The sequence below is a fragment of the Carettochelys insculpta genome, chromosome 3 (assembly GCF_033958435.1).
Source record: "Carettochelys insculpta isolate YL-2023 chromosome 3, ASM3395843v1, whole genome shotgun sequence".
In the NCBI taxonomy this organism is placed as follows: Eukaryota; Metazoa; Chordata; order Testudines; family Carettochelyidae; genus Carettochelys; species Carettochelys insculpta.
In genome coordinates, this window is record NC_134139.1 from 128,149,350 (window position 1) to 128,163,983 (window position 14,634).

Genomic DNA, 14,634 nt, shown 5'->3' on the forward strand with positions numbered 1-14,634 from the left:
GTATTGGTAGGGATGGACTTCGTTTTACCAGCCTGACTGACACCAGGCAAATTTACCTGTTTAAGACACTGCTTTTAGTTGTCTTTTCGGTTAAGAGCGCAAAGCACAATAGCAAACGTTGCTTTTGTCTTGGTGGTTAAGACAGAAGAGAGCTACTAGACCAATGGTGTCCAAAAGGGATGTAAGAGATCACCACAGCTCGTTCCCTCCCTGCCAGGTGCCACCCTCACCCCCTCAATTTCTCATGGAAGCCACCCGGGGAACGCAGCTGAGCCGCCACCTCTGCCATGCGCTTTTGCACCATGTGCTGGGGCGCATATGCAGTGGCCAGAGGCGCACCCCACGTGTGTGACTCTCCTGAGCCACGCTTTGCCACACTGCACTGCCCTGTTTGCCACATGTGGCGAACAGGAAGCATATTGGGCGTGGCTGTACTAGAGAGTAGAAAGGACAGAGAAGAAATATGATGGAGAAGGAAAATGACATGCAAATAGAACAATGACAGAAGGAATCCAGTCTCACTATTGGTCAAGATTTAGCTAAAGCCCGTGGAGATGATGATACCATTTAGTTCCTTCCTTATGGCTGACTATGTGCAGAACATCTTTCAGGATCAGAATAAAGAAAGCCCAGAAGTATTAGGATGGATCTCAGAGTCCCAGGAAACAGTGGTGGTGGCAGCTGTCTTGGCAAAGCTTGCTTCCTCCAGTCGTTTTTATACCCAGCTCCCATTTGGTGTCCTCCATTCTCCCTTAAACAGTATCCAGAACAGAGTCTCCCCCTTACAAGCCAGCTTGCTCGTTGCCCCACCCCACTGAGGAGCACACAGGGCATGGAAACGGCTGCTGACACCACAGTATTTGATGCCCTCATTGAGGCCCAGATATGCTAGCTTATCGTGACCCTGAGAAGCAGAAAGTACAGCTAGAAGGCTAACAGGCCAGACTGTCAACATGAGAGGGGGGGGGACCCTCAGAAATCACCCCAGCTGGCATTGATCAATATGATGCACACACACAATCACCCAGAAGGGGACGTGCCCCGCCCACACAAAAGAATGTCCTGTACTCCTAAATGGCTTATCTCTTGTCTTATAAGTGCAAACTAAGTAGAAATGCCCTTGTAACAAACTGGAGTCACAAAGACAGACCAGTATGATCTGGCACCATAGATAAGAAAGAGAATACGTAACCCAAAAGGGGGTATAAGCGATGGGTACAGCAGAACTCTAACTTTGAGTGCATTCAACCAACTACCTGCTGGTCGGGTCAGGTGATTGCCTCCCGAGGTCCACAACTGGGGACGCCCAACCTCGTATTTGTCTTTCCGTGGAATTGAGTGACCGATCCGGCTTGGCTATGCTGGTATCGAGAGACGCAGAGAGGGTAAGATACACCCATGCTAGGTCTCTGACTTTTTTTTGTGCACAGCTAAAGAATTAGAGCTCTGTAACTAGATGTCATTGTGCCAAGATATCATTGTGTTAGATGGTAACAGATATCTTTGTATTGGATTGTAAGGTAACTTGTTAACACCTGTACTTTGCTAGCATATAAGAAGTAAACAATAGCCTTTTGTAACCACACGCTTATAACTGTAGCTTAAATAAACTTGTAACTAGTTAAGCTCTAAGCCTGACCCTGCTGTTAACCCTTTTGTCACTGCAACACAGCCGGCACAACAAAAGAACTTTAACCGTTTGGTTACTACAGCCTGGCCGTGGGTGAGTGTGCTAGGAGCTGCCTGCTCTAACAGTAAAAAACTGGGTTGCTTAGGACCCAGGGGAGTACCTCACCACACATTACCTGGCCACCGGCTAACACTACCTCATCTCATTAGAATTACCCAATCAAAACACACGTTAGTATTACTATTGTAAATATTTCTTCCCACTTCTGGAATCTTTCAGGTCATTCTCATTTCAGCCAGAGACACGAGCCCCTTACCACAATTCTTTTAACTTAATCCAGATTGCACCAGTTACTAGTTACGAGCTTTTGCTGACTTTTGCAAACAATTTAATGACACAGGCTGAATTGGATTTGCATTGGACAACTTAGACCTCTGTTCAACAACCTTGGTATGGGGCTAATTGTGGTAGTCTGAAATCAACAACAGTGACAGCACGGCCATAAATCCAAAGTGCCCTTAGTGTGTGGGCCTTTTGTGTGTGACTTGTATGGCATGTCTTTCTACTTTGGACTTCTTCCTGCTCCCAATTACACTAATGCATATCAGAAATCACTTTGGTGAAATGGTTGGGACAAGTGACAGTAAGATCTGGGAGGCTGAGATGGGAATCAGATCTATTGTCAGGATTAAATGCACTGTCTACCACTTAAGAAAACAGGGTGCTGGAAGACTCATAAGATTCAAAAGCAATGGGCTGGTGAAAAGTCCAGCACTCCTATAGCAGGTGGGAATGGGAACAGTGTTGGGTTTTCTACTAGGTTTCTCCCTCTTGTGTATTAGACTGAGGGTTATCTACACTCAGAAATTATTACTGAATATGTGAATTTAAGGGAGGTCGGCTTTCATAACTCCATACAGAACAATAATAGAATAGAACGAACTGCGAGAGGACATTGTGGCAGAACCAATCACCATCTAGACCAGTGTTTCTCAACCCATGATATGTGTACTCTTAGGGGTATGCAAGAGAAGCCTGGGTGGGTATGTGGCTTTGGAGCTACATGGGGCCCTTTAAGCAAAAAAATGTGGCTTTTGCTCGGAGCCATTTGCCAGGATTGCTCACTGCCACTCTTCATAAGCATCCTGCCCCTGGGCTTGGAGGGAGAAGTGCATGTTTGCGGCAGCTTCAGTGAGTTGCTGGTATTGGATTAGAGCATGGGTAGAGCGAGAAGCAGCTGTGACTGCCCGGCTCTGGAGGATGGGTGGGGGATTGTGTGTCGGGGGGGGGGGGGGGGGAGGCTGGGAGTGCGTGGCTTTTGAGTAGGGGAGAATTGTGTTAGAGTAAGGGTCTGAGGTGCCCATTTCTGGGGGAGGGCATTGAGCTGAAAAGGGAATAAGGAATCTCTCTCTTATTTCTGTCTCTAAATATAGATGTACAAAAATGGATTCATAAATTATATGTCTATATAGATCTGAAAATTGTGAGTACCGGGCATACTTATTTTTCTTTTGAAAAAGGGGTACTTTATTAAAGAAAAAAAAAAGGTTGAGAAACACTGGTCTAGACCAGACTGCAGGCCAGATCCACCTTACGGCTTGTCTTGATGTGTCCTGCAACCCTTGGAGCTCACCCCCAGCCCCTTGCAGTGGGCGAGACACTATTGGTTCCCCCCCACCAAGGCAAGTCGCAGGAGCTGAGAGATTTTACTGGGAAGCCTCAACAACCCCTCCCCACACATGGAGCAACCTGTGGGCTGGGGCTGCTGGGAGGCAAGGAAACCTGCCTGAGTGTTGCTGGCCAGCAGCTGCTTAGGTAAGTGCCTCCCAGCTACAGTCTGGCTCTGGTACTGCATCCTAACTGCCTCCCAACCCTTGCGTCCTCCCCTACAACTCTCCCGCAGGCTAGAAGCATCTCCTGCACCTGTGCTCCCTCCTGGACCCCACCCCAGGTCATATCCCCTCCTTCACGCAAACTCGTTCCCAGACCTCACACCTTCTCCAGCACCCAGCCCCCTACCCTGAGCACCCTTCTGCACCCAACCTCAGTCCCAGGCCCTACACTCTCGCCACTGGAAAGCGCGGCCCTTGGCCATCTAGAGAAATGGGGGAGCGCCGCTCCACCCCAGTCCCAGTGCGGGAAGGGAAAGGAGAGGCCCGGGCACTGCTTGGGGTTGGCGCTGTGGTAGGACTGGCCCCTTCCGCCTGAGCTCACGTCCCAGCACAGCCCCGCACTGCAGCGGGGGGTGGAGCGCCCGGGCTCTGCCGAGCGCCCGAGGCTGCAACGCGGCCAAGCGAGCAGCACGTCCAGACCACGCCCGCGGGGCTGGGCCTCGTTACTGCCCCCGGAGGGGCCGCGGCAACCAGGCGGCCGGGCGGTGCAGGCGCTGTACTGCAGAGGGAGCCCTGTCCGCCGCGCTACCGCCGCGCTCTGCCCTCTTGGCGGCGGCCGGCGCAGCAGCTTCTTGTCTCATGGGCGGGTCAGCTGCCTGCCGGCCCCGCCCAGGCGCCGGTCCACGCCTGCTGCACGGCGAGTTCCGGGGCACCCCTCTCGTCCGCCCGTCCGCGCACCATGCAGCCCTTCCAGTACCCTGAGGCGTACCGCGACGAGACTGCGGTGAGCGGTCCTCTCTCAGCTGGGCGCCCGGCTGCGTCTCCCCCCGCCCGCCGCCGCCGCCTTTGTTTGCCCGGGGCTGGCACCCCCCGGGGATGCGCCCGGACACCTGCTCAGCGCTGCCTGGCACGTGGGCTGCCTCCTCCCCGCCTGGCCGCCCCGACCGTAGGGGCTGGGGCTGAGGCTGGGGCTGCTGCTGTTGTTGCCTACGGGGCCGAGGTTTAGACAGTGGTATTCGCCGGAGTTCGGCCGCGCCGGGGCGCTGAGCAGTGCCTTCGGCCTCTGCTGGGGGTGGCCTTCCAGCGGGGGAGGGAGAAATGATTTATTAATCGGAAGGTACCCTTCCCGTCTTCGCGGGAAAGTATTAGCAACCCCATTTTTACAGATAAAGCCATTGAGGCTCCCTTTCCAGGCAGACTTCCCTGACATGCTAGACGAGGATCTGTTCTTTGATTTGTTTTTTGGTTTTTTTTTCCTTTAGGAAACGTTGTTCCCGTGATATAAAAATGTGTTTGCTGATCCCTGTCTATGCTGTATGTTGCGGTGCAGTTTGTAGCGTAAAAGGCAAACACTGTTAGCAAGGTGTAGTTAGTAGTTCTGAACTGTGAATTGCATCCCAAACTTGCAAATATTGTTTCAAAATCCTCCCCCCCGTCCGCCTCCAGTGATGCTTTGGCTTTCCTTTTCCTTGATAACTAAAAATATAAGCTTTGTCCAGTGAATGGTACTTGTATTTTGTTTTGTTTTTAGAAAACTAAAGATGTACTCCAGCTGGAATTCGTTGCCACTGTGCAATGTAGAATTTGTGCACAATTAATGTTCGCCCAGGTGCTGGGGAAATCTGATTATGTTGTGCTGCTTTGATAAGTAATATAAGCAAAATTTTGCAAGATTTTAAACTATTATGTAGAGATTATTTTTAACTTTTGGCACAGGAATTCTTGCAGGAATACAGAGACTACCGGTGTTGTATTGTTATGATACTATGACACACAAAGAAAGTATCGCTTGTGGTTTTTACCCCAAATGATGATGTCACTCTTTGGACATAAGAAACAAAAGCTAAACCAAATCTTAAATTTATGGCAACTTTTAAACAAATTACATATGTAACTTATGTAGAAACCTCCATAGGTTTACTTTCTCCAAAAGTGGTTAGTCTATTTCTGGTTTTTGGATCAGTGACTTACAACTCCTTAAAATGACCTGACTCCCAAAGGGCAGGCACTCGGGGTCCTTTTGTGAGGTCTCAAGTTGTGCATCCAAAATTCCTAGCTTCTCAGGGAAGATTAAAGCCATAATCTCAATGATGCAAGATGCAGAAAATTAAGACTACCTTATATAAAGATGCACCTGTAAGACACTCACTTCACTTTCTGTGTGTATATTCAGAATATATTTCTAACACTAAGTACATATGTATTCAAACGATGAAACTGTTTATTAAAAATAACCACGTAAGTTAAAACTGGTTGGGGTGTTTTCCCTTTCCTGCCACATAAAAGGCAGTACTTTAGGCCCTGACCCTGCAACTACTTAATTATGGGTTTAATATCACCCATATGAGCAGAGTATTTGCAGAACTGGAGTTGTAGTTGAGGCTGGCAACAAAGATAAGCTTGATGTCTTACTTTTAAAGCTGAGTGAATTATAGAAGTTGAAGTGTCTGAACTAGATTCACACTCTGACTTGCCACACAGTAACTTGACATACAGCCAAGCCAATATTTAACTAACTTTCCTTGGTGTCATTAATACTGGTAGAACACTGACAGTCAAACATACTCTTAAATAATTAGAATCTTTAGTTCACAGAGTTTTGCATGATGACAGGTTTCAGAGAGGTAGCTGTGTTAGTCGTTCAGCAAAAACAACGTGTCTGGTGGCACCTGAAAGACTAACAAATCTATGAGGACATTCTGTGTCTCTATTTAGACCCATTCTGGACACACGTGGTTATTGACTTGCATGTTGCCATTCTTACGGGGGAAAAAAACAAAATAAAAAACACATTGCAACATAGAACTGCTGAGGTGAAATTCATAGGCAAATTTGACAGCATTGGAATGGCTTGAATAGAGACATGGAAGGGTCTTTCATTACAACAGGTACTTTCCCTTTTAGGTACTCTCAGCTTCTCCAATTTAAGAGGATGCTGAATTATGGTGACTTGGTTTGGTTTCCCATATACAAGAGTATGGACCTCATGAGTACGTTTTAATGGTGAGGAAAACTAATAATCATGTGACTCTTTCCTCTGACTGTGACTTTGACCTCGCTGGCTTGGCCGCCATTATCCTGGACATAGAGTATTGGCTTGCTCACTTTGGACCCAGGAAGTATTGAGGTGTCTTTTTGTTTTTTCTTTGTTATGCCATTGGTACTACTTACTTAAATGACTTTCCAGCTCTCGTGTTCCAGAGAAGCTTTATTGTGAGGAGTATCATTTGCTGATTTCAAAACAAAACAAAATTTGCTTTTGTGTTTGTTAAAGAGATGTCTCTCTTAAATTCAGGTACATGATTACCATGGGTGTAAAGTATGCGACCCGTATAGCTGGCTGGAAGACCCCGATAGTGAACAAACAAAGGTAACTTTTTATGTATTAAAATGCAGGTTTTCACAGTGGTCTTTTTGTAGGTGTAAGATATGCTCCCCCACTCTCCCTCTTGCCTGCCAAATATTTGTTGGTGACAAATCAGGCATATGAGCAGTAACAAGAGTCCTTGATGTCTGTGAAAAAGTGGCATTAAGACACCACATCATATACTTGTAATGGAGAGAGAAAGGTATTAAAAAATTAGTTCACATCTTGTTTTTTGGTCACCCCACGTTGGGGTGCTGGAAGTAGGGGTACTGCGAGTGTGACAATAGTAATAAATATTGGCTTGAGGTAAACCACATTTTTTGTTGTTGTTCTGCTTTCAGTGCTCCCACTATAAAAATTGTTCTAGCATCTAGCATCATCAACTGATGATTCTTGAATATTAAAGGTCACCAAAGTCAAGTTTCTGTTTCAGAATGTTCTAACACCTAAAATTACAATAGGCAGACTAGAGGAAAATGGTTCACTTTTCTTTAGTTTGTGCACTGTGTGTATTTGACAGCACTTCATGTAAAGCTTCATACACCCAATTCTCCCCCCATAACCAAGTTGGGGTTATTCTTGTGACTAAAGTTGCACGTGTGTTTAAGTGTTTGCAGGATTGGTCCCAAAGTGATCAGGTTAATGTGTTAGAGTGGGTCTTTTGTGTAGCACCAGCAGGGAGAAATATTAAAAATAGTTTTAAGAACTTGGGCGGACACAGGACAGAAGAAGTGCTTGAAACAGCTGTTAACGTTTTTCTTTTAAGATAATTGTCACAGTTCAGGGCGCTGCACTTGTGTTTCCTTTCTGTGGTCCACCAAGGGCACACATTCTTCGGCTTGTGGCTCCCCAGCTTTCACCTCTCTCTGGTGCTCAGGATTTTTTCAGACTACCCAGTTCCCTATCTACTCTGTAATTCTTAGCAAGTCACGCTGTCTCAGTAGACCTGCTTTGCTTTTTTCCCCTCAGAGACTGCAGACAGATTAATTGCCCACAGTTTTAAGTTACCATTCCGCTTTTCCTAAGCAAGTGCACTTATTCTTAAGGTGAAAGCATTTAGGAGAAAATATTGTAAAATAATAAAAACCTGCACACATACTAATAATTCACCAGATCACCCAAATTCCAGTAAGGGCTATGGTACATGTACTACCTTTCAAACAGTGTCTAGGATTTTTTGTGTGGTCATAATCTCATAATAGCTGTTAGCTCAGAACAAGCACACCATGAATCTGATTTTTACAGTTTGGGTCTTTGAACCTTAGAAACTGACTAGGTTGTCAATTTTTTTTCCTTAAGATGTAGTTTTAATGGGGTGAATCCAGAAGTGGGGAATTTGCATTCCTACTCCCCGCCCCAAGTATTTTCTTAGGTAACCCAGTTAACTTTATTTATCTCAAAAGTTCCTTCTTATATGGCTCTTTGTTTTAAAACAGACTTTTTGAAGCTCATAAGGGTTCCCAGTTTCGCATTAGTTATGTCCCCCTCCTAGAGCTGTTGCATACAATCCCACAATAATGCATAAATATTTTCATTGTAATGTCATGAACCTCAAAAATGCTTAATTCAGTAAAGCTTAGCTTAATTCAAGTAATAGTATGAAAAGGAGGGACATGAAAGTTTCTGTCTTTATGCAATTGATCTTCAAATTCTAACAGCAAAAAATTGTAAACTATGCCAGAGGCAGGAAGCCTGCCAAATAGTGAGGCATCTGGGTGATAGAGATGCTAAAGGAGTGCTCAAGGAAGAAAGGTGATTGCAGTGGAGCTAATGAATTCTTTATCTCAGTCTTCGCTGCACAATGTTTGTGGGAGATCTGCACACTCCGACTGTTTTTTTAGGTGACAGATCTGAGGAATGTCCCAGACTGAGGTTGGAATGGGAACAAATTGATAAATTAAAAAGTAATACATCACCAGATGGTACAGGTTGAACATCTCTAATCTGGCACCATTGGGACCTGACTGGTGCCAGTATTATCAGCAGCATTGCCAACACTTGCACTGCTTACTAGACTCTTACAAGATACTCAGGGGTAAATTAGAGCTAAGTCACAGCCCAGACCACTGAGAGCCAGGACTGGTGGCTGTAAACAAACTTCGGCTACGTCTACACGTGCCCCAAACTTCGAAATGGCCATGCAAATGGCCATGTCGAAGTTTACTAATGAAGCGCTGACATGCATATTCAGCGCTTCATTAGCATGCGGGCGGCAGCGGCGCTTCGAAATTGACGAGCCTTGCAGCTGCGCGGCGCGTCCAGACGGGGCTCCTTTTCGAAAGCACGCCACCTACTTCGAAGTCCCCTTATTCCCGTGAGCTCATGGGAATAAGGGGACTTCGAAGAAGGTGGCGTCATTTCGAAAAGGAGCCCCGTCTGGACGCGCCGCGCGGCTGCAAGGCTCGTCAATTTCGAAGCGCCGCTGCCGCCCGCATGCTAATGAAGCGCTGAATATGCATGTCAGCGCTTCATTAGTAAACTTCGAAATGGCCATTTGCATGGCCATTTCGAAGTTTGGGGCACGTGTAGACACAGCCCTCATGTAATAATGGAAAACTTGGCCACACCCATGATAAGTGGCTGTCTGGCTAACTAAAATCATGCTAGGACACAGATGTTACCAGACAGGAGAGTGCTGAGCTAGAGAGGTTCAATCTGTATTCACCTAAGAATTCTGAAAGAACTCAAATATAGAATTGCAGAACTACTAATTGTGGCATATAAGCTAGTGCTTAAAGCAGGCTCTGTACCAAACAATGGGGTGGTAGCTGACATACACCCTATTTTTAATTAAGGGTGTGGAGGCAGTACTGGTAATTACAGGTTGGTAAACCCAACTTCAGTACCAGGCGCTGTTTGAAACTCTATTAAAGAACAGAACTGTCAGCCTTGTCGATGAAAACAATAAGATAACGAAAGAGTCAGCTCAGCTTTTGTAATGCGAAATCATACATCAATATTTTAGAATTCTTTTAAGGGTGTCAACAGATGTGAACTAGGGTCATGCAGTTGATATAGTGAATCTAGACTTTTAAAAAAGCTTTGATAAGGTTTCTCACTAAACTACACAGTTCTAGGAGAAGAGGAAAGATCCTCTCTCATTACCTACAGCCCCCAACTCAGACCACTGCAACGCATTATTAAAGACCTACAACCTATCCTTAATCAGGATGCCGTACTCCAGAAGGCCCTAGGTGAGAGGACTGTTCTCTCCTACAGACAACCTGCCACCCTTATGAGGATTCTCACCAACAGCGACAGTCTATACTGCAGGGAACACCAGTCCTGGAACTTTTCCTTGCGACAAAGCCTGCTGCCAGCTTTGTCCACTTATCTATTCTGGAGATACCATCACTGGACCTAACCAGGTTATTCACAGAATCACGGGCACATTCTCATGTTCCTCAACTAACATCATATGTGCCGTCATGTGCCAACAATGCCCAGATTTTTTGTATATTGGACAGACTTCAAACTCTGTTAGACAAAGAGTTAATGGGCGCAGAACTGACATAAAAACACTCCTGATCCACACACCGGTCAGCCAGCATTTTAATGGAGTGGGCCATTCTGTTAATGACTTAAAAGTCTGCGTTTTACTGATGAGGAATTTTCACAACAGTCTTGAAAGAGAGGCTGCTGAACTCTTTTATATTCAAATTTGACACATTAACATGTAGTTTGAACTGGGATGTGAATTTAGGGGTTCTTTTGCATACTTGGTTTAATCTAATTACACACACACACACACACACACACACACACACACACACACACACACACACACACACACACACACACACACACACACACACACACACACACACACACACACACACACACACACACACACACACACACACACACACACACACACGGCTTTCTCTCTGTTGCCATGGGTTGGCAAGTGCTGAAAAGATAGGAACAAAAGGTAGGATTACGAGGCTGGTTTTCACATGCAGAGGGGCAAATAGGGTCCTCCCCCAAGGGTTTGTATGGAGATCTGTGGTGTTCAGTATATTCATAAATGATCTGGAAAAGGGGAGTAAATAGCATGGTGGCAATATTTGCAGAAAATATTATAGTTCAGGCCAAAGCTGAATGAAAAGAATTATAAAGGGAACTTGCAAAACTTGGGGACTTGGCAACAAAAAGGCAGGTGAATTCCATGTAAAGTATACAGCAATACACACTGGAAAAATAAATTCCAGTTATACACAGGAAATGATGAGGTCTAAATTAGTTGTAATCACTCAAGGAAACGGTCTGGGTCATTGTAGGTAGGTCTCTGAATACACCCACTCAATGTGCAGCAATAATCAAAAAAGTTAACCATGTTAGATAATAGAGACAGAAATTTTCAAACTGTCACCATCTAAATCAAGGATATGCCAAGATGCTGAATATTGTATGTACTCTGTTTTAACCTTGCATGATGGCAAGTATCTGAGGGGTAGCCTTGGTAGTCTGTCAGCAAAAACAACTAGAAGTCATGTGGCACCTTATAGACTAATGAACTTATTGGAGTGTAAGCTTTCTTGGGCAAAAACCCATTTCATCAGATACAGTAGTGCATCTCCAATAAAGCTGTTAGTCTGTAAGTTTGCCACAGGATTTTATGGTTGTTTTTTTTTAATTTTCATCAGTATTCAAACAACTGGAATTCTCGATTAATCAGCATTCTGTCCCATCACAGTCATCAATGCTACCCTTGTTTTTGGAAGGATTAAAGTGGCTTCTATTCGCACTGTTAACCCCATGGCATATTTTGATAAAATTAGGGAAGTTTGCCTAAATCATATCCTCTTCTGTAATTCTCCACGCAGACAAGTACAAAACATTTCCTACTACATGCTCCGCCCCCCCCCCCCCCCCAATCCCGGGGCACTGAGCGGTGCCTGATGGGGCAGGATGTGAGTGCGCAGGTTTGTAGGCAGCCTGGAGTGGACCCAGCCAGAGACTGTTCCACGCTGTGTCTTTGACACCAGCACATGGAAACTTGGCAGAGATTTCCCTCACAGCAGAGCTGCATCAGGGAACTTGCAGTGGTGGGTCTGACAGGCATGAAGTGTCCACTGCCTCCCAGTGCGGGCAACCTGACCAGGCGCAGCAGCTCTTACTCTGGCAACCTCTGTGCTGAATGTCTGTGTGGCCAGCAGCTCCTCTGCTCTCCCGCCCAGTGCTCACTACCCAGAGCGGCGCTCTGCGTGACATGGTTATGCATGAGCCCCGCAAGCGGCCACCTGCCATCCCCATCGAAAAGGTAACAGGGCAGAGTTATAACCCAAATAAATAGAAACAATTAAATAACCTTTTGTATTTTCAAATTACAATCCATATCATGCAACTTATGAGCAGGCAGACTTCTGCACCTGTGCAGAGCCCCCTTGACTGACTTGGATTTTGTGTGGGTCTGGTGTTCATCGTTGTACAGTAAATTGAAAAAAATGGCCTGTTTCAGCTCCCTTTAACAAGAAATGGCAAACATACCAAGGGTGTGGCTTTTGACACAACACTGAACTTTGTTATATTGACATAAGAATAAAATCTGGTGAAGTGTGTGTTTCTTCATGTTGTGTATGCATTTAGTTTGTATTTTAAAGGTGCTGGTGTAAATGTGACATGGACCCCACCCCTCCAAGGAATCTTAGCTTTTACTGGTGAGTTTCCTTGGAGACATGATGGTTGGGGCGGGGTGGAGGGGGAAAGTGGAAGTTTGTGTCTATCCCTTTTTCCTACATTGCAAGTGAAAGGTGTAATTGAAACACTGATAGACACACCCATGCTAGCTATAGTCTAGCTAAGGTAGGTAACGATACCATTGTAGATGTAGTGACACAGGCTAGCAGCTGGAGCATGTGCCCAGAGTTCCTGGAGAGCACCTCCTGGAGAAGCGCCCAAAAAAAAAAATTCAGATTGACAGGGCCAGACAAATACCCAGAAACTGGCTACTTCAAGACAGGCCCAAGAAGATCAATAACTGAACACCACTTGTCATTACCTATAGCCCCCAGCTCAAACCGCTGCAAAGCATCGTTAAAAACCTACAACCTATTCTAGCTCATGATGCCACACTCCAGAAAGCCCTAGGTGACAGGCCTGTCTTCTCCCATAGACATCCTCCTTACCTAAGAAAGATTATCTATCATATTCTTGGACTTCCTATCATTCGATCGCCATGTCCATTTCCTACAGTCCTTTTGATAAGAAGAAGATGGATAACATCAGTGCAGCAGTGCCGAACTTTCCAAGGAGCAGATATAGACTCAGACCACAGCCTAGTGGTCACAAACATCAAGCTAAAACTCAAAAGAAAATGTAAGACACAGTTTAAGCAAAGAAGAGATGTGGCGAGGCTATGTGAGGAAGCAACAGGGAATGCATACAGAACAGCGCTCAAAGAGAAGATTAAGAATATCGCCACAGAGAAAGATCTGGATAAGAGAGTCGCAGGGTAGCCATCGCTATAGAAGAGGCAATTGAGCAGATTGTTCCAGAAGAAGAAAAGATCAATGAGAAGTGGATTACCCAGAAGACACTGAAGTTGGTTCAAGAGAAAAGAGTGTTGAAGATCAGAAGAGATGTTTCTCAGATGGCAGGACAGTGATATGGGATGAAATGCAATGAGGTAAGGAAAACAGCCGGAAAGGATATGGAGAAATGGTTAGAGGAGCAATGTGAAGATATTGAAAGGTATTACGATGAATGTAAGACCAGGGAGGTGTATAAGACAATTAGGAATATTAATAGGAAATGGCAGCCGAAGCAGATGGCGATCAAAGATGAGAATGAAGAAGTGCTTGTGAACAGGGAGAAGATTGTGCAGCGATGGACGAGATATTGCATCAATCTATACAAAGCACAGTTGGACCCAAGTGTCTCAGAGAGACTGATTTGAAGAATTGAAAGAGATATCTTCCCCAAGCATTGAGAGTGAGACTGATATTTCGAAGGAGGAGGTAGAAGAAGCAGTGAAATGACTAAAGAACAACAAGAGCCCTGAAAATAAGATCACGGGAGAGATGATCAAATATGGCGGAGAAAGCATGATTCAGGAAATACGCCGACTATGTAATATAGCATGGAAAGAAGGGAAGGTGCCTAAGGAATGGACAAGATCTGTGCTAGTGACAATACCCAAGAAAGGAAGTACATTGGAGTGCAAGAAATACAGAACGATTGCCCTAACGAGTCATCTAGGTAAGGTGCTGATGATGATACTGACTGAGAGATTAAGATTGCAGATAGAAGAACATATAGCAGATGAGCAAGCAGGGTTCAGAAGAGATAGAAGTACCATACAGCAGATATTGGCACAAAGACCGATAGCGAAGAAAGCTCAATGAAAGAACAAAATCATATACGCTTGCTTCGTCAATTTTCAAAAGGCACATGACAGTATAGATCAGAAAGTAACTTGGGTGGTATTGAAGTCATACGGAGTGGATAGCAAACTGATACGGTTGTTGAAAGATATCAATGATAGTGCAGCAACGAAGGATCCTGTGGCACCTTATAGACTAACAGAAAAGTTTTGAGCATGAGCTTTCGTGAGCACAGAGTCACTTCATCAGATGCTGGTCTGATAATGATAATGCAGAGGCAGCGGTGAGAACATGCGGGGAGTTGGGAAGTTGGTTTAAAACAAGTAGAGGTACGAGACAAAGAGATCCAATATCGCCAAGTACCTTCATTGCACATCTGGAGAGAGCGATGGACAAGATCAAGGAAGAAGTAGAAGGGATATCTGTGCACGGGAAAAGAATTAACAACTTGAGGTACGTGGATGATATAGTTATAATTGA

General features: G+C 45.2%; 1 protein-coding gene across 2 annotated transcripts in view; it reads left to right on the forward strand.

Moving 5' to 3' along the window:
- Nucleotides 1-4,126: 4,126 nt before the first annotated feature.
- Nucleotides 4,127-14,634, forward strand: part of PREP (prolyl endopeptidase) — a 201,297-nt gene continuing 190,789 nt past the window's right edge. Inside the window, exons 1-3 of one of the 2 annotated variants that reach the window (XM_074990810.1) lie at nt 4,182-4,246; nt 6,367-6,465; nt 6,758-6,832. In XM_074990810.1, coding sequence (XP_074846911.1) covers nt 6,463-6,465; nt 6,758-6,832 — 78 coding nt within the window. In that variant the 5' untranslated portion in view covers nt 4,182-4,246; nt 6,367-6,462. Of the gene's footprint in view, nt 4,247-6,366; nt 6,466-6,757; nt 6,833-14,634 lie in introns of both variants that reach the window. The other variant, XM_074990809.1, reaches the window with a different exon arrangement.